The 25,156-nt window shown below is 49.5% G+C and overlaps 2 protein-coding genes and 1 pseudogene across 5 annotated transcripts; 2 read left to right on the top strand and 1 right to left on the bottom strand.

The window, feature by feature from the left end:
* The first annotated feature begins 6,687 nt into the window (after nt 1–6,687).
* LOC125507265 (UPF0496 protein 3-like) lies at nt 6,688–18,463 on the top strand (annotated as a pseudogene).
* On the top strand, nt 13,593–17,949 carry LOC125507264 (uncharacterized). 4 transcript variants are annotated; one of them, XM_087521481.1, is made up of 7 exons: nt 13,593–13,938; nt 14,025–14,235; nt 14,877–15,135; nt 15,238–15,705; nt 16,027–16,486; nt 16,562–16,846; nt 16,921–17,949. In XM_087521481.1, the coding sequence occupies exons 2-4, from the start codon at nt 14,027–14,029 to the stop codon at nt 15,262–15,264; spliced, it is 495 nt and encodes a 164-aa protein (XP_087377607.1). In that variant the 5' UTR covers nt 13,593–13,938; nt 14,025–14,026; the 3' UTR covers nt 15,265–15,705; nt 16,027–16,486; nt 16,562–16,846; nt 16,921–17,949. The 4 variants fall into 4 exon arrangements, with proteins under 4 accessions (XP_087377607.1, XP_087377606.1, XP_087377604.1 ...); XM_087521480.1 differs by having other exon boundaries at nt 15,238–15,867; XM_087521478.1 differs by having other exon boundaries at nt 15,238–15,901.
* Nucleotides 18,464–22,345: 3,882 nt separating the features above from the next.
* Nucleotides 22,346–24,136, bottom strand: LOC147972494 (putrescine hydroxycinnamoyltransferase 3-like). Its single transcript, XM_087521476.1, has one exon. The coding sequence runs from the start codon at nt 23,927–23,929 to the stop codon at nt 22,625–22,627; it is 1,305 nt and encodes a 434-aa protein (XP_087377602.1). The 5' UTR covers nt 23,930–24,136; the 3' UTR covers nt 22,346–22,624.
* Nucleotides 24,137–25,156: the final 1,020 nt, after the last annotated feature.

The raw sequence follows: 25,156 nt of genomic DNA, 5'->3' as shown, positions 1-25,156 counted from the left end.
CAAGTACAACGCCGAGCGGCAGCCTACACCATAGTCAACAGAGAGCTGGTCAGGCGCAGCGTCACTGGTGTCTACCAGCGCTGCGTAGAGCCAGAGCAAGGCCAAGCAATTCTCAAAGACATCCATCAAGGCGAGTGCGGCCACCATGCGGCCACAAGAGCACTCGTCGCCAAGGCTTTCCGACACGGTTTCTTTTGGCCAACGGCCTTAGAAGAGGCCAAGGAATTGGTCCAAAAATGCAAAGGGTGCCAGAAGTTCTTCTCCAAGCCGCATCAGCCGGCTTCTGCACTCAAGACCATCCCCATTGTCTGGCCTTTCGCAGTTTGGGGTCTAGACATGGTGGGACCATTCAAGACGGCACGAGGTGGCTTAACTCACTTACTTGTCGCAGTGGACAAGTTCACCAAGTGGATAGAAGCGACGCCAATCAAGAAACTGAACGGTCCGACTGCCGTGACTTTCATCTCCGACATCACAATTCGGTACGGCATACCACACAGCATCATCACCGACAACGGCGCGAATTTTGCCAAAGGCGCCTTGGCCCGTTTCTGTGCGACACAGGGCATCCAACTGGACCTAGCATCCGTCGTCCATCCACAGTCAAACGGCCAGGTGGAGCGAGCAAACGGCCTCATCCTGTCCGGCATCAAGCCTCGACTAATCGAGCCTTTGGAGCGCTCGGCTGGCTGCTGGCTCGACGAGTTGCCAGCCGTCCTCTGGAGTCTGCGCACAACTCCAAACAAGTCAACCGGCTTCACGCCTTTCTTCCTCGTCTACGGTGCTGAAGCCGTCATCCCAACGGACATAGAATTCGATTCCCCGCGAGTCACCATGTACACCGAGGAAGAAGCAGAAGAAGCATGACAAGACGGCGTCGACCTGCTGGAAGAGGGCCGGCTGTTGGCACTCAGCCAGTCCAGCATCTACCAGCAGAGCCTGCGCAGATACTACAACAGGAAGGTCAGGCTGAGATCTTTCCAGGAGGGCGACCTCGTGCTCCGATTAATCCAGTGAACAGCCGGCCAGCACAAGCTGTCGGCACCTTGGGAAGGCCCCTTCATCATCAGCAAAGTGCTGGGCAACGACTCCTACTACCTGATCGACGCTCAGAAGCCCCGAGCACGCAAGAGGGACGACTCCGGCAAAGAGACAGAGCGGCCATGGAATGCAAATCTCCTCCGAAAATTTTACAGTTAAACGCAGTATGTATCACGCTACCTTTTGTATTAAAAGTACCAAGACTTCAGGCCCCCCGAGAAGAGCTCGGGGACTGCCCTCTTTTATCTATATGATAAGAAATATGCCTTCGAGTATATTACTCTTTGTTATGCCGCTTGGCACCGGGTTCGACTAGTCGGCCCGAGGACTTGCCGTCCTGCGCTATGAAATGCTTCCTGCAGCCGGACAAGTAGTGTGTGGCGCCTAAACCGTCTCCTTCCAGAAGCCGCAGCTCACAGAGCGACTGTCTGGTGGGCAGGAGTAAGGAAGAATGGGCGTCCACATGAAAAATGGCTAAGGAATCAAAGCACAAACATAGCTTAAGGCCGGCTTCCAGCCTTTTTTCACAAACCGACTCTTGAATAGTCGGCTTGCTGCCTTCTACCCGACTTGTTAAACAACTCTAAAAACGGCTAAGTACTTGCCTTCCCAAAGTGACCAAGAATTTGATCCAGCAGCAGTCCGTAGAGCGGCTGTCTGACTGACAAAGACAGCAACTGAGGGAAGACGGCAAAGGAAAAAGCCAAAAGAACAATGAGCAAGAAAGATAGAAGTCGAATGAATATTTACATAACAAAGGCCCTTGGCCGAATCTTCGAGCAGAATTTCAAAATATACCCCGTGGGTGGAATTATGCAAATTAACAAGTTCTTCAAAAACTATTAGAACAGATAAAACAAAGACAAGGTGGCAGCCTAGGGGCGGCAGACGGGTTTGGAGGATCGGAGGAGACAGCGGTGGTGGATGTTGGGGCGGCCGGCTGGGCGGTCTCGGCTTGATCACCTCCGGCAGCAGTCGGCTTGGGCGGGCACGGCTCGTTGCTGGAGGCGCGGTCGAGCTGAGGCTGGCCGTCCGCTCCGTCTTCCGGTGCCTCCGTCTCGCTCCCGTCCTCCGCCTCGTCTTCCTCCTCGGCGCTGGAGCCGATCACCTCTGCCGAGTCCTCGCCGTAGTCGGGGTTCAGCCCAAACCACTCCGACGGCACCTCCTCACCCTCTTTAGCCCGCTCGGGGACAAAGATGCTGGTGTCGGTGTACTCGGGGATCGCCGCCGCACGCTTGACAAGGGTGTCTTCCGCGGCTGCCAGCTCCAGCTGGGCCTCTGACCGGAGTGTGTCCAGCCGGTCTAGGTCCAGCCCCGAATACCATGCCTTGACGAATTCCAAGGCTCAGCGCGCTCCGGCCTGGGCCGAGGAACCCTTCCAGGCCTCAAGACGGCCAGCCGCGACCTCCAGCCAGTCGGCAGTCTGACTGGGGGTGCGCGGAGCCTACACGTCTAGCCACAGGGCGGCGATCTCTTGGACGTCGACACGTTGAAGCCGGCGCAACATCTGGTGGGCCGGTTGCAGGCGAGCCCTAATGCTCAGAATATGCTCGTCAAGGGTCCGAGGGGAATCAGCGGCGATCTCCGCGCCACCCGCCCTCCGCTCCTTGCGGTCGGCCTCGATAGCTTGAATGGCGGCCTGCGAGTGGCCGGGGAAGAAGTCTGCCAAGATGGAAAGAATGAAGAACAAGTCAAAAAAACCAGGAGTCAGCTCGACATATAGTCGGCGGCTCGAAGAAGGAAAGCAAAGAAGCTCACCGTCGACGAGGTCCTCGATCTCGTGGAAGCCGGAGACCAGCATTGCCTCCTTGTCGGTCCAGGAGGAGCGCTCGCTCGCGAACTCGGCCAGGAGGGTGGCCTCCGCCTCTTGCGCCTCCTTCTGCGTCTTTGTAAGCAGCTCCTTCTACTCTGCCAATTGTGCGACCAGCAGATCGCGCTCTGCGGCGAGCTTGCTGCACTCCCCCCCCCTTGGCGCGCAACGCGGAGTTGGCCTCGTTCAGCTGCTGTTGAAGAGTGGCATTGGCCTCTGAAGAGAAAGAAGAAAGAAGGCGTTAAGTCATCAACGAAGAAGGTCGCCGGGGAGATCCGGCCTGACTGCTCAGCAGTCGGCCCGAATCTCGGGGACTACAGCCCGTGGGTGCGCCAACGCGCCCCCGTAAAGAAGAAAAAGGACTCACTCTGGCTCTCCGACAAGTCAGCAGTCCGCTTGCCCAGCTCTTCAACATTGCGGTTGAAGGCGGTGACACGGAGGTTGTGATAGTCTTGCAACAAGTATTTCAGAATAAAGGTTAGTACCTGGAACTTACCAATTGGAGTTCCGGGCCGCCTGCTCAGCAGCCGGCCCAAAACTCGGGGACTACACCCAGTGGGTGCGCTGGCGCGCCCCCACAGAGAGGAACAAGAAAACAGGGACAAAGGAGAAAGCATACCTAGATGGCTGCCCGCGACGCCAGGTGCGCCTTGGTGCAGTTTTGGATGGCGTCGCTCTCAGCTCGCAGCTTCGTTTGGACATCTAGAAGCGCCTGGTTCAGCAGGCCCGTGCTGCCTCCTCGCACCCACCCAATGGGCGCGGCACTCGTCGCTTCGGTGTCTGGAATTGACGAGCTGGCGGTGCCGATCTCCAAGGGGTGTGGCGCCGAAGTCGCCTTCTCAAGACGGCGGCGCGTTGGCGAGCCGACTTGAAGGAGTAGCCTTGCCACGGCCTCATCTTCAGTCGACGGCAAGGGTGGATCCGCCGGCTGTTTGCCTTGCGCGCTTCTAGACGGCGGCGGGGGCGGTTGTGGCGGCGCGACCGCGTCCGGCATGGGGGCGTCGCCGCCGCCTCTCTCCACGATCGGGAGCTCACCGGCGGCTTCCCCTGACTGCCCCGTGAACTCCGGGGGCGGCGGCGCGGAGTTCAGAGGGGTGACGAACACCGCCGACCGCCGGGGCGCGACTTCCTTGGCCGGCCGATTTGCCGCAGCGGCGGCCTCGGCCGCCTCCAGCTTCTTCAGGGCGGAGGCCTCCGCCTTCTCGGCCTCCGCTTTCTCCCGGCGGGCGGCCTCGTCCTCCTCGCGCTTCTCCTGCGCGTTCTGCTCCATCGCCTCCCGAAGATCGGTGGCGGGGTCAATCCGCCGAGTGGTGGCAGACGTCTCCACCGACCCGATAACGGAGGCGGCGGCAACCCTCTCAAGAGTGAGGGGAGCCCTGAGGCGAGGAAAGCATATGAAAAACTCAGATAAGATCAACAAAGAAAAAATAAGGATAAGGGACGGAGGCGCTTACGTAGAGACCAGCGGCGGCTTCTTCACTTCCTTGCGGAAGCGGTTGGCTTTCGCGGTCGCCTCTTCCCGCTTGGTCGCGGCGGCCGCTCCCTTGAACTTCTTCGACCGGCCACCAAGCGTACTCGGCCCGGCCCGGTGCTTCTTCGCACCGCCTTGAGCGTCCAAGCCGGCAGAGGAACTCGGGCTTGGCTGGCCGGCTTTTGGTTGGCGACGCGGGGCGACTTCTCCCTCGGCCTCGTCGTCAGGCCAGTCGGCAAAAGTGGCCGAGGGCCTGGAGCCACCTTATTCTCCTCCTCCTCCCTCGGCGTCGGCTTCCATGGCCGCCGCCCCCAAGTCAGGATCATCGACATCTCTCTCCGCCCGATCGAGGACAAACTGACGAGCCGGCCCCGCGGTGCCGGCCGAAGGAGGGACGAGAGGGTTCTGATTCAAAACAAAAAACAGTCAGACTTGACAAGTCGGACTCGGCAACAAAAGAAACAGAAGAAGAAGGAAGATGACTTACAATAGGCGGGGGGTTGGCGCGCGAATACGGCTCCTTGCCGAACCGCCAGTCCGCCGAGAGACCGCAGTTCGCGATGTAGTTCACCGTGTTCGCCACCTCCGCGTGAGGCATGTCCTTGGAGCACATCCGACTCGGGTCCTGATGACCGCTCATCTGGCAGATCAGGTGAGGTCGGCCTTGGAGTGGGAGGACTCGGCGTGCCACGAAGGCGGCCAGCAAGTCGGCCCCGATTAGGCCCTCTGACTACGTCAGCACTCGGAGTCACGCGACGGCGGCGGCACCAGTGGGAGACGGCGTCTTGGCTCGGTGTGACCAGCTGGGGAGCCTTCCAGCCGGCGCGCCGGCTTCGTAAGCCGGCAGGTTGACCCAGTCGCCTTCTGGGGCGACGTTCTTCACATAAAAATAGGACTGCTGCCACATCTTCACCGACTTAATCAGTGTGATGGTGGGAAACGGATTGTCGGCCACTGATCTCCACATCGCGATGAATGCACCGCACTGGGCCGGCATGCCGGCGACGTGTGTGCCGAGCTTGGACTGGAAGAACTCACCCCAGAGCTCGATGGTGGGGAGAACGCCGAGGAAGCCTTCGCACAGGGCGGCGAAGTCAGCCAGCAGCACCCCAGGCCGCGCATAAGGTGCGAGCGAAATATGACCCGCTCGCCCTCCACCGGCACCGGCGATATTTCCCCTCCGGCGCGAGGCGGACCCGCACTAAGTCCCTGTCGGGCAGCCGCCGTGTCTGGCGGAGGATCTCGATGTCTTCGTCGTCAACCTCGGAGCCATCACACACTCCAGAGCGAACAGCAGGAGGCGCGGCGACGGAGGAGGAGCTCATCGTTGTGGGCGCGGCGTGGTTCGGAGCGGCAGCAGCAAGAGGAAGAAGAAGCAAGAAGGAGTGAAAGGAAGTGGGGAGAATGGGCACGCGTGCTTCGCCGCCCCCCTCCCCCCGCCTACTTGTAGGCTCGTGGGCTGAGAAGTCAAGGGGGCGGTCGTGGGATTAACTGCGCCCGGGACCCCACGACCCCCACGATTTACCACACGAAGTTACCACATGCAATAACCGTGCGGGAACCCCAACCGTCTGCGCGGCCACAACGGATCCGTTCGCATGCCGAGGCGCGGTAGTGGCGGGCCCCGCCTGTAGGCCTGTCCCGTCGCGCGCGTGGGTGAGCAGACTAGCTCCGCCATGTGGCGCCTCGCGACGGGTCAACCGCGGGCGGCAACCCGGAAGCTTATCAGGCACGCCGCCTGAACTCCGCCGCGACGTTCAAACTTTTTTAGGGGCAAGTCGGCCTTGAGCAAGTCCGACTCCAACTAGTCGGCTTGACAGAAGACGGCTAGCGAAGCCCAGATCCAACCGTCGGAGAAAAGAAACTGTCGAGGCTCCACGACGTGTCGCCCTCGGAGCCTCACCAGCTTCGGGGACTACTGTCGGAGTAATGGGCCACGGGTAGGCTAACCCAGGCCTAGAACCTTTCAAGACATTGAGGCAGACTGCGCCCCTCGAGATCCCAGGACGAAGAGCCGCCTTCTGAGGAGTCGGCGGCGAGGCGGCCGACTGCCCACTCGCGGCCGAGTCCCAGGAACGGCTTCAGGGTAAAGCCGACTCCTGACTGGCGACTTCCATAGAAGCCGGCCTTGGGGAGTCGGCCCGCGACGCCAACAACCCCCATGCCCTCATAAAGAGGGACGGGACGGGGAGTGGCCATAGTATGGTCCACTCCCACCCCTTTTCCATGAGCAGGCGTGGCTACAGTACGCCGTACCCGCAGAGATCTCCGCGCGGCGCGACACTATTGCCATGTCGGCCCTGACGTCAGCCCCGGGGGGCGGAGCCCTGTGCCCACGACGGCCTGCTGGTACGACCCAGGGATGATGGCCCACCAGTCGGCGAGCGTACGAAAGACGGTGAAAGCACCACCAGTCGGCCCGGATGTGAGTCGGCCACCAGAAGTCGGCCGGCCCCTCCCATGGGCCCCACGCGCCATTAATCAGACACGACAAGTAGTGGCCACAGTGATCGCCCGCCAGACGGCGGAGCTGTCGCCACGACCTCATGACCAAGCTTGCGTCATTAGAGGCACGGCTACAGTAATTTGCAGCCGGCAAGACCCGCCCGCGGCGGACGCGGCCTGTCGGCTCCGTACCGAGCCAGTCGGCGGGCCCCAGGAGTCGGCGGATAAGACGGCGGCCAGAGAGACTGACGGCTGGGCCCGCGCCCAGCCAGATTACCATTGTATCCTTGGGGGGTAGGCCTATATAAACCCCTCAGGGCATCCATGCAAAGGGTTGGAATCCATTAGCACTAGACCAGATCGTATAGGAAGGAGAGAGCTAGCCTTGCCCTCTCCTACCTCCAGGAAACAGCTCGAGGAGCAACCGTGTAAACACTTTGCCATAGTGATCATGCGGAGACCCCGTGGAGCAGCAGTAGGGGTATTATCTCCCCGGAGAGCCCCGAAGCTGGGTAAGATTCGCCGGCGTGCATGCCTTCGCCTTATCCCGTTTCCAGGCACCGGCGACGTTCTACTCGCCCCCACCATGATAAGCCATCCTTTGGCATATGTCGCACCAAATCCCCGACACAAGGGATTCTAACAAGATTTTGCAAGAGAATTAAATTCTAGCTTTTGACTAGATTAGAATCAAGTTGACACTAGAAACACTTATAACAAAAATAGGCATGGGTATGAGGACTTATGCTTACAACCATATATTTGTGTCGAGACCATTATGATTTTAATTTGTGCCTTCAAAGTCGTCCATCGAGATGTTCCTGCTATGTATCAAAGTGGGGATGTGCTCAAATTACGTCTTGACTGACATGTGTCATGCATCAAGAGTCAGTTATCCAACTGAATGCCCTATCCATTGTGCGGGTTGTCTCGGTAATTAACATGGAAACAAACAAAAGCAATGGGCGTTTAATAACTACGCCTCTTGTATCCCCGGAGATAGGATCCATGTTATCGTACTAAACCTTTCTGTCTTGGTGTTCAGAATAACACATCACAGTCTTCCTGCCCTTAGCCTCTCTGTGGATCGTTCTCCATGATCCTTGGTACATGTAGGGATGAAGAACACGAACGAGACAAGAGACAACTACAAAGCAATTTTATGTTATACATACGAGGCGTTAATTGAAATACTTCCATCGATCCCTCCAACAAATACATTGGTTTGTAGGGCTATACCTCAACCCATGTCCTTACCAAACTACTCACACATGAAGATCAGATCACATGAAGAAATCATTGAAGAACACATCATGAAATTCGATTGATTGATAATATGTCTTACAATAGATGTCAGAAGGGATACACGATTACAAAGTATGGCTAGGTGGCTGAGAACTATGTTCGTGATGAAGATAGTGGTCATGGAGATGTAGATGGAAAATGGCGGCAACTAGGGTTTATGGAGATGACTACTGTGAAGATGGCAATGTGTGGCGTCGTGTGTTGCTCTTCTCGCGTTGGGCCTTTTATAAAGGGTGTTCAGGGATACGTTTGGTTTCCCACAAAATCACAACCAGGTCCGTTGTATGTAGCATCTTTTTGGTGTTAGGCTGTTATGTTATATGCAAGTATTGTTGGGCCTGCATGACACATTTCTTAAAGGACCTGCCTCACTGGGAACGGCCAAATCGACAATTTCCAACGAGCCATGCTTGGGCGATGCAAGGAAGCGCAAATGGGTGGCTCGCTGGAAACGTGTTAGCAGTTAATCACCTTATCCCCCCATCCCCTTCCTTCTTCTGTTGTCACCTGCGCGACAGCCGCCACTGCCCCGACCTCTAGGAGGGTGAGTTCGTCACGGACGACGACGACGGCCGCTATCTGCTCCAGCACTGCCACGGCCTCGGCCGCCCAGAGATCAAGGTGTGTCGCCTGGAAGACATCGTCGATGGGGACGCCCTGCTGTCGTCCATGCCCTCGCGCGAGCTCGGGCCCAGACCCGCCACCTCCTCCGGCGCCGCATCCAAGTGCCTCTCCTCCTACCACATCTTCACCGAGCACCTGTTCAACCCCGCCGCCGCGGCGCTCGCGTCTGCGTGCAACCGCCCAGACGTCCACCACCTCCTCTCCGTCTACTACGATGAGACGGCCAAGCACCTGCTCAACCCCGCCGCTGTAGCGCTCGCGTACGCGCGCAACCACCCGAACGTCCATGGCCTCCTCTCCGCCTACTACAACGAGACAGCCGACGCGTCCTTCCTTTACAGCAACCTCCTTAAGGACATCGAGCAGATCCGCCTCCACTACCGCCCGCTCCAGGCCACGCGCCGCGGCAGGCTCGTCCCCGGATGGAGCCTCACCTATGTCTCCTCCGTGCTCGGGAGGCCCTTTACTATGTTGGCGGCCATGCAGGGCAGGCTCGGGGACGCGCGAATCAGCTCCACGGACCTCCTCAAGGGCCTCGACTCCGATAGGAAGGCCGCACGCCATAGGATCAGGACGCTCGCCCGGCTCAGGCAGGCGCTCGTCGTGGCCGTCCTCGGCGCGTGCGTCGGCGTGCACGTGCGGGCGACGTTTGCGATGTTCCCGATGATATCGCCAGCGTGGCTGGGGCTCTTCACTTCAGCGGCCGAGGGGCGCGTCGAGCGCTGGTGCAGCTGGAGGCCGCGGCAAAGGGCACCTACATCCTCAACCGGGACATGGACACCATCAGCCGACTGGTGGAGTGGGTGCGGGACGAGGGGAAATACATGATGGTGCTGTTGCAGCTCTGCGTAGCGGAGGAGGCCAACACCAGAGCCGGCGTCGGGAAGGGCGGAGCGCGGGCACGGGAGCCCAGGGCACGGACTTGCTGCAGTGTGCGCGTGCTTGGGTGGCGGCGACACACATCATTGTTAAGTGGTGTTGTTAACTTCTAGTCATATGCATGTATGCAATCAAACAACGGATGAAAAATGCTTCATGATGACAAGACTCATATGCAGGCAACCAAACTACTTGACAACTTTGCTTTTTGCCTTGTTTTTTTCGTAACCAGGCCCAGCATAGACTGACTCGTTTTTTGCCTCTCAGTCGGGCCATGCGCAAAAAGTAACCAAAAACGTCACAGATGGATCATATGAAACTGTTGGCAGTCCATACGACAATCCATACGAGCGGTGATCGTCGTATAAAACACCGTCTTTTGCTTTGACTCCTCCGTTGCGCCTCCCACTTATCTCCTCTATCTCCACTTTACTCATTTTCATGTATTGGCTTGATTTCGTCCATTAATAGCTCATTTTCCATGGAAACAAAATAAATGTCAGATATTTGAAAACTCTTTGCATTCATTAGTCATTAGCGGCAATATTGCAACGAATAACTTGGTTCTTATGAAATATCTCAGTTTAAACTTACGTTGAATGAGTGTAAAAATAACACTCATCAACCCCTTCAAACTTAAACTTGATCATCCTCAAGTAACATAGAGAGAAATCTGAACCGTAAGGAACTCAGGTGTTTAAACTGAATTAATGAGAAAGTAAGTCCATATTTTTCCGACCAAGACATAACAGGTATGTGTAAAAAACTTATATGAACGCTGAATACATGATCTAAAGGCTTGCACACACATACCCCGTCATTTATGTTGACGTTGCTAATTTAAAACAAAGATGACTAAGCTTAAAGATTAACGGAATCGTCATAAACGACTGGTTAATGACGTGATAATTCATTGAGCCATGTCCGCAATTATCTCAGCTGGTCCATTTAGATGACAACAGTTGTGGTAACTTGGATGATGCTCTACTTCAGTGTACTGATATGCAATTTAAATAAAATCAACTACATATGTAAGCGTAGTTCCATGATTGGGAAAATTGGCGCGTGTGAAGATCATGTCGCTTGTGTCCGCAAACATAAAATTCAACTAAAAAAGAAGTTTAATGACAAAACCCCATTTAAAACGTTGAATTAGACATGTGCATGGGTACTTGGGTGACCCAAAGGTCCGATGTACCCAACACGGAAGCGTGAAATATAAAAAATATTAATTAAACATTATAATATGAAAATCAAACAATGACTAAATCATTATTCTTAACACCAAATTTATGCAAACAAATCTATGTCTTGATTGTTAGAAGGACAGTGGTATCCCCAGCCCATCATGGTTCAGAAAAACACCAAATTTGTACATTTAGGTTTTTTTGCGAGAAAACTTCATATCTATTCATCGGCTTTCAAGGTAGTATAAAGAACACTAGAAATAAAAAGAACATTCAGATCCATAGATCACCTAGCGATGACTACAATCACTGGAGCGAGCCGAAGGCACGCCGCCGTCATTGCCCCTCCCTCGTCGGAGTCAGGCAACATTGTTGTAATAGACAGTCAGGAAATCATCATGCTAAGACCCCATAGGACCAGCGCACCAGAACAGCAACCACCGCCGATGAAGAGAAGCGTAGATCGAAGGATCCAACCTTTATACAGACGTTGATGTTGGCTAGGACTACGTCAGTATTTCCCAGAGAGGAAGGGATGATGCAGCACAGCGACCATAGGTATTTTCCTTAGTGATGAAACCAAGGTTATCGAACCAGTAGGAGAACCAACCAACACAACGTAAACACCCCCTGCACACAAAGAACAACCACTCGCAACCCGACGTGTTAAAGGGGTTGTCAATCCCTTTCGGGTAACGGTGCCAGAAATTGGCAAACGAACGTGAGAAAGTGTAATAGATTGAATAAATATATCGCAAATAAAATAAAGTGCAGCAAAGTATTTTTGTATTTTTGGTTTAATAGATCTGAAAGTAAAAGGCAAAGGAAAAGTAGATCGCAAAGGCAAATAATATGAGAAAGAGACCCGGGGGCCATAGGTTTCACTACTGGCTTCTCTCGAGAAAAATAGCAAACGGTGGGTGAACAAATTACTGTTGGACAATTGATAGAATTTCAAATAATCATGACAATATCCAGGCAATGATCTTTATATAGGCATCACATCCAAGATTAGTAGACCGACTCCTGCATGCATCTACTACTATTATTCCACACATCGACCGCTATCCAGCATGCATCTAGTGTATTAAGTTTATGAAGAAACGGAATAATGCAATAAGAACGATGACATGATGTAGACAAGATCTATCTATGTAGAGATAGACCCCATCGTTTTAACCTTAGTAGCAATGATACATACGTGTCGGTTCCCCTTCTGTCACTGGGATCAAGCACCGTAAGATCGAACCCACTACAAAGCACATCTTCCCATTGCAAGATAAATAGATCAAGTTGACCAAACAAAACCCAAATATCGGAGAAGAAATACGAGACTATAAGCAATCATGCATAAAAGAGATCAAAGAAACTCAAATATTTTCATGGATATAAAAAGAGATAGATCTGATCATAAACTCAAAGTTCATCGGATCCCAACAAACACACCGCAAAAGAGTTACATCATATGGATCTCCAAGAGACCATTCTATTGAGAATTCAACGAGAGAGAGAGAGGAAGCCATCTAGCTACTAACTACGGACCCGAAGGTCTACAAAGAACTACTCACGCATTATCGAAGAGGCACCAACGGAGGTGGTGAACCCCATCCGAGATGGTGTCTAGATTGGATCTGGTGGTTTTGGACTCTGCGGCGGCTGGATCAATATTTGATCGACTCCCTAGGGTTTGGGGAATATTGGGGTATTTATATAGCAAAGAGGCGGTCCGGGTGGCACCCAGGTAAGCACAACCCACCAGGGCGCACCTGGGCCTCCTGGCGCGCCCTGGTGGGTTGTGCTCTCCTCGGAGCACCCTCCAAGCGCAGCCAGGGCCCATTAGGTGTCTTCTGGTCTATAAAAAATCTCTGTAAAGTTTCATGGCATTTGGACTTCGTTTGGTATTGATTTTCTGCGATGTAAAAACATGCAAAAAACTAGCAACTGAAACTTGACACTATGTCAATAGGTTATTACCAAAAATGATATAAAATGACTATACAATGATTATAAAACATCCAAGATTGTTAATATAACAGCATGGAACAATCAAAAATGATAGATACGTTGGAGACGTATCAGACGTATGTAGACAAACGAAGACTGGATCCACCGAAGACAAACGCCAAACGGATCCCACGAGATCCGCCGGAGACACAACTCCACATGCCCTCCGACGATGCTAGAAGCTCCGCCGGGACAAGGGCTACATGGGGAGGGCCTTATTCCATATTCAGGAAGCCGCCACCGCACCGTCTTCTTGAGCATGGCACAAACCTAACAAAACTTAAAAAACACCTACAAACTGAGCCCTCCCGCCTATAAGGGTCGGGATCCACCATGCCTCCATGGTCCAAGAACCATAGGAGGCGAGGCGGACCGGCGGCGGAGCCAGCAAGAGGCAAGGAAACCCGAGCGCCTTGGTCACATGAGGCTAGGGCGAAGGGGTACGTGGGTATATTCACAGTGTACTTTTAGGTTCTTATTAGCACGGTTTTTTAAATCCCGTCACAGGTCTACAATGAACTATGATGTCAAATTTCAACCTCAACTACATAATTATTCATATTAAATCTTGAACAAATAATTAACATTAACCATGTACATATTATAGGTAGAGGTTAAGCAATTATGTTACAAAAAACATAAAAAGAAGTGTAGATGTAGGAAAATATGTAAATGATAAGAGATAAATAGATTCAGGTAGCGGCAAGTCATGGGGAAAGGCGGGAAGGGGTTGTTCTGCTCACGAGCACACGTGAGCACGGTATCCTGGCGGCTCGTTACTTCATCGGGATGGGACGCGTTACTTTACTGAGCCAGGCAGTCGACCATTTTTAAATCATGTGAAAAGGAAATACGGTCGACAGGCGACGACAGCTCCGGAGCGCGTGGATGCCGCCGTGACAGGAGAATGCCCGAGCCGTGGCTTGGGACCGTGATCTTCTCCTGATCCGTGGCTCAGGAATTCAGGTTTCCGGTAGGCGGCGGTAGGCCGAAGAGTAAATGACGGATGAGGACAAGTGCCGGGCTGTCTCCTACCTCTGGCTACGCTTTGCTGGATCTCCATCGACGGTTATGGCTCTCTGAGCAGCGGATATTGGCGGCGGGGCGGGCGCGGAGATTGCAGAGCAGTGGTTTGTTGGAATAATGGAGTTCCGTGTACAGCCTATTAGGAGGTAATCCCCTCCCCCCACGCATCCTTACTGCCTGCTATTCCTTCATGCCAGATTTGAAAAAAAAAGGATATGTATGATGGTCCTAGATATGGCCGATGCGAGCGACAACGAGTTTCCGATGGAGCCGCTCTGCTTCCCCGCGGTGGCGATAGGTGCAGATGAGCTGCCCCCCATGGCAGGGGGTAGCACGGACGGCCAGATCTGTGCAGCGGAGGGGGGAGTTGCGGGCAAAAGGGATGTTGAACCACATGCATCCGACCAATCGATTCATCCAAAGACTCCAGGCTGGACTAGAAGGTAATCTCTTGGATTAGGGTGATTGGATTTGGGGACTATTTGTTCTATCAAGTTGTAGTTAGAAAATGCATGAATTGACCTGCAGAATTGTTGAATATTTTTTGCAAACAGAGATTTTAGGTGCATATTTTTGGGATAGAAACAATATTAAGAGTTTAATATATTGTTTGGACCTCGTTGCTTTCACTCTAGCCAGTAGTGAACATACTAGCACCGAACAGACGACTAAACAAGGAAAATCATGGCATTTGGTTTTGCCGGGTGATCTCGAAAATTGCATAAACTGACTTGCTCACATGATTATTCTGTCTTCCAGGCAGCAGATTTCATTCATGTCTTCTTGTAGTGCAAACAAATTCCGTGGAACCTAAAATTGGTACATAGATTAGCATGCACCTGATGATTAAAAGAAGTCTGAGCAATATTGATTAGTTCACTGCATATTGGATCCTGACATGAGCAAGCATATAGCGCACCTGAGTTGATAAACTGTAATATCGGACTTTGAGTTGGACACAAACATAAAGGATCATCCCTCATAAATGGAAAATGATTTGAGAAGTGTGGAGACCAATTGATGATATAGCTGTATTTAGCATAAACACATGTTGGGAAAAGTGATTTTTTTATTTAAGAAACAGTGTGAGAATTGGAGCAGCTGCTCCAGGAAGGACGCCTAACCCTGGACGTCCCAGCGCCCTGTGGAAGGATAATCGTGGATTCGCTGAGAAACCAGGGGAGATTGTGATCGTGCCTGCAATTGGCACAAGCTTTGATACACCCGGCGAGGCCTATGACTTTCACAATATCTACTCCTGGGAGAAGGCGTTCGGGATAAGGCACGGGAAGAGCAGACTGAATGTGGAGAGGACAAAATGCATGGAAGTTTGTGTTTGTGCGGTATTCCACCATAACCATAGTTGCATAAAATTGTATTAATCTGATTGCTCTTGCAGTTCATCAAACATGACCCATGGTATTTTCTTGGAAATGGTTTTGCAGGGAAAACCCGGGGTGGAGGACACTTGATCGTGCCGATGCGAATGCCCTACACTGATAAGATTGCTCCGTTCAAAGGCCAATGGTTGGTACATAGCTGAGCATCGTGAGCAGCACAACCACTCGTTGTGTCCAACATATGGGCAGACAATACACTGGCATTTGCACAAGCACATTGATGTCTACAGCAGAGATCTGGTTGAGCAGTTGCGCCAGAACAATGTGAACCTAGCAAAAGTACACAGCATTATTGGAAGTTTTTTTGGGGCTCAATGGAGAAGCCCCCCTTTACAAAAAGAGCTCTGAAAAATTTGTGTGGCAAAATCACCAGGGTGCGGGCTGAAGATGACATGAGGAAACTATGGAGGTTTTCGCAGAACTCAGTTCAAGAGATCGCCACTTCACTTATCGTGTGCGAGCAGACAACGATGGTCCGATAACAAATTTGATGTGGGCGAATGTGAGCAGCAGGTTGCAGTACACATTCTTTGGAGACATCGTTACTTTCGATACGACTTACAGAACAAACATGTACAACATGCCATTTGGTCTATTCGTCGGTGTGAACAATCATTTTCAGAGTATCATCCTAGCTGGGGTTTTGGTTCGTGATGAATAAGAGAGAACATTTGAGTAGGTTTTCACGGAGTTCGTTAGGATGATGGGAGTGAGTGCGCCCAAAACAATTCTGACATGTTTGAACCTTTATAATACAAAAAATGTGTGGTTCATCCATTTCAGGATTGATGTTTTTGAAACATGGATTGTAATATGATTTAACTTGTTGTGCAGATCAATGCTGCGCAATGGAGTTTGCCATAAAAAATGTAATGCCTCAGACTGGTGCATCGATGGTTCAAGTGGCACGTGCTAAAAAAAGGCAAAAGAATCACTCAATTCATTGTACACCAAGAAGAGTGAGTTCAGGGCAGAGTTCCACAAGGTAGTGAATCACATGCTTACAATCGACAAATTCGAGGAAGCTTGGAAGATCTTGGTGGAGAAATACAATCTAAAGACTCACTCATACATGATGCAACTGTATGAAATACGGCACAAGTGGGAGAAGCCATATTTCAAAGGTGTTTTCTATGCAAAGATGACCAGCACACAGCGCAGTGAACGTACAAACAACATGCTGAAGAATAATGTTCCACCGGGTTGTCCAGTGAATATGTTTATCAAGAAGTACATGAGACTTCAGTTTGACAGGGAAGCAGAGGAGAACTACGAGGAGAAACAGACACAAATAGTAAGATTTATTTGATGATTGACAGTATATATGAACTGCTAGCCCAGTAACTAATTTGGTTTATCTGTGTTTCAGAGTAGGCCTCTACAATGCAAACTTAGCTATCGATCGTCATCCTGGTAAGATATACACATGAGCTATGTTCGAGCAGTTTGGGCATATACTCTATGAGTGTGGGGCATACCAAGTTGAAGAGCTTGAGAAGGGGAAACTTTATCGTGCGATTCACATGGAGGCTGCAAGGAGAGAAAAGTGTTGCAGAGTGTCGTAGGAGGTAAATGTACTGGAAGGGGGTGATGAACTTGAATGTGAGTGTGAGCCATTTGCACACATGGGTCTGCTATGCAGCTATGTTTTAAGGTATGGTCACTTTGCGGTTGGACACATTTGTGCACAGCCTATGGTGAACTAACGGAGAAAGTTAAAATGTGCAGGTGCTGGATTTCATTCATATAATAGAGATACCACAGAAACACATCGTCAAGCGGTGGACCAGAGATGCACGCGACATACTACCGCCTCACCTTACTTAATATCTGAGAGATAATGCCCACAATAACCCATTCAGCTTCAGGCATTTCAACATGTACATGCATGCCATGGAGCTGGCGCGGATGGGTGACACAAGTGTTGAGGCCTGTGAGAAATTCATGTCTCTCAGTAAGAGTTGCTTGATATAGATATGCAACACTTTGCAGAGGTGAAGGATGGGCTAGGAGGATAGCTTAAAATGGAGATGTCGTTAATCAGGCACCAGTGCAGGCGACAATTCTTGATGGAAGTGGAGGTGCATCTATCGAAGCTTTGAATGCTGAAGCTACTTCAGTGAACAAGTGGGAACATGCTGGCTGGATTGTTGGCTCCAAAGAAGCGAAAAGAGATGGGTCGCCCAACAACTACCCAGGAGAAGGCGCCATACGAGGGTCTAAGCAAATGGACGAGGTTCTGCACGATATGTCGTCAGCAGGGGCATAAGAGGACAACCTGCCCAGACCTGGCGATATCCTGAAGCCTGTTCGCAAACCGGCAAGGTGCAAAAATTGTGGCGTTGAAGGTCACAGGCGAAACAACTACAAAAGAGTAGGTGATCTATGGATGAGCGCCATCTTTTTTTTAGAAAAGGAGGATGACCCTCGGCCTCTGCATCTGGACGATGCATACGGCCACTTTATTAATTATTCTCACAAGACCTTACAAAGTCATACAACAGTAAGACTAAAGCCGCCGTCGGATGAGCGCCATCTGATCAGTCGCTTCAAGTTTTTCTATGTGCTGTTTTCGTGAAGAGTGTAATTCTGTAGAACAAAATGTATCCGGTGGTTACTCCCTTTGTAGCACTCCCAAATGGTTGCTGAGTGTGCTGGTCTGCTGTTAGTCATAACAATGCCTTGATGGCTTGTTTTACAATAAACACGAAACTCTGTCACACGATGCTGTGTTATTTTATTTGAATTTGTTGGCTATATGGTCGTGCTTTCTGAAATTTTCAAACAGTGGTGCTGACAAGTCTGAAATTTGCAGGGTCGTGGAAGCACATTCTGAATTTACAAACTGATTTTGAAGATAGTATGCATGCTGCTGGTGTATTGTTTTGTGAAATGTTTGGTATTATGGTCATGCATTCTGAATGTTTCGGCAGTATGATCACCAGGTACTAGTATATGGTATATGGTAGTTCATCCTTATTTGTTGACAGACTGAACATGCCTGTGCATTGGTTTGCTAACCTGGCTCATATAGTCTGACGACTGCGCTTACCTTTGCAACAAACATGATTCTTGTTCACCGAATTTTAAAAATAGAGGTTGGCTATGTTTGCCTAATGAGATGGGACATGCAAATTAAACAGTGGACAGGTAGCAATGTGCCTTGTTGACAAGTGCATGCGACTGCGAGGCTCCGCGCCCTGTGCTATGCCGATCCCATTCGAAGGTCAAAATGCAAGAGCGGGAAAAAAAGGGCAGGAAAAATACATAAGCAGCGGGGTAGCTACTCCTCTGCGTATGCCTGCACCAGTTAAGCCATTCCACCATTCTTCTGAAGAGGGGTCTGAACGCTACAGGGGAGTTCTTGCCATGGCTCCTACTCTGCTATCTCTCTCAGTGTCAGGCATTACAAAATTGGATCTAATGCAGAATCTGGATGCAGTTTCGGCAAAAAAAATATTCAGCGAGAAGAAAAGTGGAGGAACGAATCATGGGGAGGAAGATTGGTCTGCGGGTGCGGTGGTGTGGAAGAATAAATGAGACAACGGTCGGCATGGGCTCGCCCACGTCTGAGCCGGAGCCCAGGTGATAAACGGCGTACCAAGCCCGTTATGCCAGATATGGGCCCGTGCGACTGTTCATACACGCATATACGAGAATAATACCTGTGCCTATACACGTGGGATTGTGGATCACGAGAACGACGTGCGGGAAGGATACCGAGCGCACCTGTGCGCGAGCTCAGAATAGCACTTCCGGGAAAGGCGTTGCTACATTGACATGGTGGTTACCTCTTGCCGTGGTTCCTTGAAACTATGTGGTTAAGCGTAAAGTCTGAGAAATATTTAAAGTTGAGGTCTGATTCTTGTGAAGGATTGCCGTGGAATTTCTCGAGTCTCAAATCTTCCGTACAACAGAGAGCGCCACCAAGGACCAGGTGTTGTTGTCGAGGCTCCAGGAAGCACTGACATCCCAGATTAGCAGTACCGATGGGGGCACCGGGAGTCCAAGGTGAGTCCAAGGCAATTCTTTTTTAAAGGTCAGGCGGGGGGCAAAGCCCGAACTGAATCATTTTCGTTTTTTAGAGTCACTACTTAATAAAATCAACGACTCAATCTATTATATATTATTATCTCACATTTTCAAAGAGGAGGTAAGAGCAACCATGTTAAAATTTGCCTTCAGTGGCCAATTAATTGCATGTTCACAATCCGTAGTACCATATGTTCACGATTTTTCCATTGTTTGACAAAATAACCGAGTTCAGGATTGATGGGTGATTTCATATTCGGATGTACTCCAGAATGTGAAACAGCTTTCGTGCGGAGAGATTCCTACAAAGTAATAGGCTGAAATAAGCCATGATCAATACTTCTGTAAGGCACATAATACAATTCCATTTTTAAAAGCCAATTATTTTAAATGGTTTTAGAATATTGCGCAATTAACTCGGCGGTTTTATAGTTTAATGCTCAGGTCTGATAAACACAGTAGCTAGGATAAAGTATATCGGTGTATAATCTATATCTACTAATAAAGTGATTAGTGCTTCTCCTTGTACGTCACGAAAATTGCCTCCAAAATTGTAAAATATTACCCACCAATGCCATTTATAAGTGACAAAAAAAATCACACAGGAGAATCCCCAGCATGGGCGGGCCCACACTAGGGACCTCCTATACTGTGCTCCCGTTTGGGCCGGCCCATGTCCGGGTGGCCTGGATTTTTAATTTTGTTTTTTAATTTTATTTTTTCTTTTTCGTTTTTCTTTTTTCTACTTCAAATAATTTGTGACCAAAAAAAGTTCAAAAAATCTAATAACGAGAATTTTCAAATAAAGTATTCTATAAATCATAAAAATTTTGTGGATTAATTTTTTTTGCAGTTTCTTATTTTTCACACATTCAAAAAATATTCACAATTTTAAAAGCATATATTCAGGAAATAAAAAATGTTCATGATTTTGTAAAAGTTTGTGAATTAAAATATGCTAATGAAAGTGAACAAAACGTTCATGAAATTCAAAAGATGTTCATGAATTGGAAAATATGCTAAAAATTCAGAAACTGTTTGGGAATGACAAAATAATTTATTAATTCATAACAAGACTGTTGATTCAATAAATGGTCATGCATTTCAAAAAAATTGTATTAAATAAAAAAATGTTTGAGAATTTAAAATTTTGTTCCAGAAACTTCCAAAAAAATGTTCATCTATTCTAATTTTTTTCATTTAATAAATATGCTATTTTTGTGACATTGTTATAAAAGTGTTTACAAATCGTATAAATTGTTCATGAATTCAGTAAATGTTCATGATTTTAGAAAATGTTTGAATTGTTTTAAAATTGTTTACGAAATTGAAAAATTATCACGATTTCAAATACGTTCACGACTTAAAAAATGTTCATGATTTTGAAAACTTGTTCACAATTTCACGATATTGTCCACCTGGGCCGGCCCACATAATAACGGCTGGAAAAATACATTTGAGAATTGCCCCTCCTGGGCTGGCACATGGAGTAGCAGCCATGCACGGCCGTGAAAAAAAATCCTATAATATTTGTGAGCTACAAAGGAATAGAACTAGAGACAAATTTCTCATGGAGGCATATAGTTAAATAGTAGAGCTTGTGAGTCTTTCTGACTATATAGCCGCGCAAATTTTCAAGAAATAACTGTCGGGGTATATCAGAATATTATTTCTTTTTTTTAAACATGTCTTGAAATTCAGAATAATTCTGTTAGTTATCATTTTTTTTACACACATTAATTTTTTTCAAAAATGCGAACAATGCTTCGATTTGTGAATAATTTAAAAGAGGGAATATTTTCTTGTATTTGTGAACAATTTTTGAAAAATAGGAACATATTATTATTTCCTGAAGTTTTTTTGTAAATGAGGTCATTTTTTGAATTTGTGTACACAATTTGAAAGAGGATACATTCTTTGAAATTGTAAACAATTTTTGAAACATCCATATCTTTTTTTACACTCTCGAAAAAATTGATTTTGTGATTTTTTTAAAAGAATGTTTTTTTGAAAATTCTTATTAAAAAAGAATTTTATTGAAAATTCCAAACACTTCTATAAACAAGAATATTTTTGAAATTTTGAACAAAACTTGAAATTTCTAAAAAAAATGAAAACATGAACTTTTTAGAATTTCTGAACATTTGGTAATATTTAAGCTTTATAGGGCTTGATGTGAAAACAAGGCCAGATGAAATTTTGTAATCACGAATGGGCATTTGGTAACTTATACGGATTAAACATCAATTTCTTATTCAACTATTTTCTTAGTTTCTATGCATAAATGAACGATCCTCAAGATTTTAGGCACTCAATAATATATACTGTAACTAATGAAGGTATTGCCTCTTTACATGTGGTTAATTAACTCAAAAGGTCATTTAGATATTTAAATTAGTCAACTATTTACGATGGGAATGAATATGTCACCTTTTCTTTTGTTAGTCTATGTCTAACACCAACACAAATCCAATGCATGGAGAAGCCGTTCCATGCTTTTATGTTTGAAGTGTAACACTTCAGACATGCACATTGTCCGTAAATACATTACATGTATCTCTTATGAGGCCGCGGCGGCCGGTGGGAGATTTGGTGGCCCAGTATTTGGTTGGTGGCTTGTGGCCGCAGATATGGTGATTTTTCTTCGATTTCATCATATCGAGGGGTGTTGGAGCTGGAGCCAAGGAGATGCACGGTGTTGATCCCCTGTCGACATGCTAGAACACCTATTCATTTGCGACGGGGTTCATATTCGACTCAGAAAACCGATTCGGACGATGGTGTGCTCTCGGTTCAAGATTTGGTGGCTTTCAACATTTTGGTTGTTGTTAGTCTCAACCGCGGTGATGGTTAGCAACTGGTATTGGCTTGGTTTGCGTTAAGCCCTTTGGAACCAGATTGTATCTTCTTTTTCTTTGGGGGTATTTTTGCATTTTTGTTGGGACACCTGTAGGCTCTCGCGGTTTCTCGATGATGATACGTCCAGGCTATGTTTGTAACCGACTCTGGCCAAGGTATATACAATTATCTTCTTCTTCTTCTTCTTCTTCTTCTTTCTTCTTTGTGAAATGTATGTAGTTATTTTTAAAAAAATGAATGTCTCAATCAATAAGAAAAAGAGTGATAGTATATCTCGGTGATGCAGCAAAACGTGGTCATAGCTATTGTAGATTATTTTTATTTTCTTATATTACAAGGCACGGACCCTTTTGCTAGTGAAAAAAATTTATCTGAAAACTCGTGTTACGTACTTGTACAAGATAACATCTGTGTACACACAGTAGCACTATTCAATTCTCAAAGAGAAAAAAGAAAAGACATTATTTTTTCCTGCCACCCTCTCAATGAATGAACTAATGTATGCCTCACTGTCTCTTCGGCAAATAAACAGTTAGGCCACCTACTCCATGGAATAGCAGCATTCTTTGAACGCCTGGAGGTTCTCTTGGAATAGGGGTACGAAGGCATCGACGCTGCCGTCGCCGAAGTTTGACGGCACGAGGAAAAGCATTCCCTCCGTGGGGAAGTAGGCCGGCATGAAGTAGCTCGGGCTCCCCGTGCCGAAGTCCAGCTCGTAGAACGGGAACGTCAGCCAGCTATCCACCTCCACGTCCGGGCACTGCGCGTCCTTGCACACGGCGCTCCGAGCCAGCCCCTCCTTCTCGGCGGCGCCGGAGCTTGCGAAGTCTACGAACGACTGGAAGTATGCGCCGTCCACCTTCGCCACCTCGTCATGGATCACCTGAGCCGCGTGCTTCAGCGGCCGGTTGAGGAGGTCACCCACCGTGGAGCGCGGGAACGCCCAAAGCACCATGTTGCCGAAGTACTCCGCCGGCTGGCCGAGCCGGTGTCGCCCGTCCACGGACAGCCGGATCTTGGTGGTCTCCTCGGGGCTCAGGTCGCGCGCGCGTGTCATGGTGCGCCAGAGGTGGGCGAGGATGGTCTCAAACCGGCTGAACGGCCGGCCGCGCCCTTCTGACGCCTTGGCTCGGAGACCGGCGATGAAGTCCTTGGAGAAGTGCGCCTTATGGATGACGATGTTGTCGGCGGCATCGCCGTGGTGACCGACGACGTCGGTGGGCGACGGCAGGTAGTACTCCCTGTTGCGGTGGTCGTGCTCCACGCGAGGCGACGACCGTGGCTTGAAGAGGTCCTTGTGGTGGTGCACGGGAGGGAGGCCGATGGGGAGGCCTCTCGTGGCGCGCCCCCAGGCGATGAGGAAGTTGCTGGTGGCGTGGCCGTCGGCGACGACGTGGTTGGACGTGAACCCCACGGCGAGGGAGCCGCACCGGAACCGCGTGAGCTGCAGCAGCACAACCTCCTCGTGCTCCGCCTCCAGGTCAGGATGCAGCTTGAGCAGCTCCGGCGTGGGTTTCGCTGGCGCCATGTCGATGAGGTCGGCGTCCACGGTCGCCTCAACCAGGCGCGCGCCACGATCGTTGAGGATGAAGGACGGCGTGCCGTCGGGCGCCTCGCCGAGCTGGCCGGCGAAGGCGCGGTACTGGGCAAGGACCGTGGCGAGGCCGTTCTCGATGGCGGCCGTGGAGGGCGCGGGCGCGGCGAAGGCGTAGATGATGGCCATCTGCATGTTGAACGTCACCTTGTCGAAGATGGACAGAGGGATGTACTCGGTGGAAGGTGCCGGCGCCGCGCCGGCATTGTAGGCGGGCTTGACGAGCTTGGAGCCCAACACCGTAACCTCCATTGCTAACTGTCGAGCTAGCTAGCTGGCTTGCACCTTGCAGCTGGGTGTAGTTGCTCGGTCGACGTTGATCACGTTTGATCACCGAGAGAGAGAGAAAGAGAGAGATTGTAGCACGTTGCCAAGGTTAGCTCGAGCTTCGATGTCGAACGAGTCCTTGTTGCGTGCGTTGCTTGCGGTTTTTGTGCTGTACGATTTGTTCGGACAGTGGCGGCAACTATTTATAGGCAGCATGCAGGGCCGTTGGAACTTGGAAAGAGCGGGGGAAAGGGTTGGTGAGACTAGAAATCATGGAACTGCTTTTGTTAGTATGGTCAAATAATCTAACTTTGGTAATTACGAGCACATATTGGCGAGTTGTGAGACTTTGACACGGTCGGCCTCTCAGCCCATGCGTTAATTTGACTGCTGAACGGCTGCTACCTACAGGAATTTAATTCCCGGTGTATAGGAACCTGAACTGCAACCCCTCAAATAAAAGGAGCCTGAACTGCACTGGAGCTGATGTCACATGGTTCGAATTGTACTCCAGTGCATTCAGCTAGAGTTAGTGAGTTAGTACCATAGTTAGTAGTAGAAAAACCTAAGTACGTAAGTAATAATATACATTATTCCCTCGGTCCGTAATATAATACGTTTTTTTTTTTTTGCAACCTACACAAGTACTCCATGTCTGTGTGTCCGTCTGGTACGCGTGAATTTCAAAATGATGAGTCAATTCAGGCACGGAAACGCAACAAAATCCTAGCTAGCTAGCTAGGTCGTCGATCGGTTAATTACGTACACGTAGACAGAAAGCCTCACGCATGCACCTCTGCATGCGAAGCGAGCGACCGAGAACGACTTTGCATTTGCATTTGATTAGTCGACGACCTACTTAATCTACTTAACTAGACTAGACGTGTCCGTCATGCCTTGCGTTACCGTCACAACGCGACGTGAAAACAGCCTTCCGAAGATGAGAATACGAGATGCCAACAACCCGAACGTTGAGACATCATATCAGGACGTGTTCAATATCGAACGGGATTAGAGGACCATGGATCTTATCTGCAGCGGAGTTTCATGGAAGTTTCCAGAATTCCAGTCACTACTTTGCAACAACATATTTCTTTTTCGGGTAAAATGTTCCAGCCCATGAGTTCTTTTTAAGAGTCAGGATCTGGCGCCCGCGGGGTACGGTGCCCCACTATTATTGACCGGTGGATGGAAATCGTGCGGTGAGGGGCT

Source organism: Triticum urartu, chromosome 5A (assembly GCF_056163025.1).
Source record: "Triticum urartu cultivar PI428250 chromosome 5A, HENAU_Tu73, whole genome shotgun sequence".
NCBI classification, from domain to species: domain Eukaryota; kingdom Viridiplantae; phylum Streptophyta; class Magnoliopsida; order Poales; family Poaceae; genus Triticum; species Triticum urartu.
The sequence above is the reverse complement of the archived record's forward strand: the minus strand, read 5'-3'. Positions and strand labels throughout refer to the sequence as shown.

Bases quoted from the DNA above. Each gene is read 5' to 3' on its own strand.
- LOC147972494 (XM_087521476.1), bottom strand. From the start codon at position 23,929: ATGGAGGTTACGGTGTTGGGCTCCAAGCTCGTCAAGCCCGCCTACAAT.
- LOC125507264 (XM_087521481.1), top strand. From the start codon at position 14,027: ATGGCCGATGCGAGCGACAACGAGTTTCCGATGGAGCCGCTCTGCTTC. The intron at 14,236-14,876 runs GTAATCTCTTGG...TTTAAGAAACAG, and splicing joins ACTCCAGGCTGGACTAGAAG to TGTGAGAATTGGAGCAGCTG. The intron at 15,136-15,237 runs GTATTCCACCAT...ATGGTTTTGCAG, and splicing joins TGGAAGTTTGTGTTTGTGCG to GGAAAACCCGGGGTGGAGGA.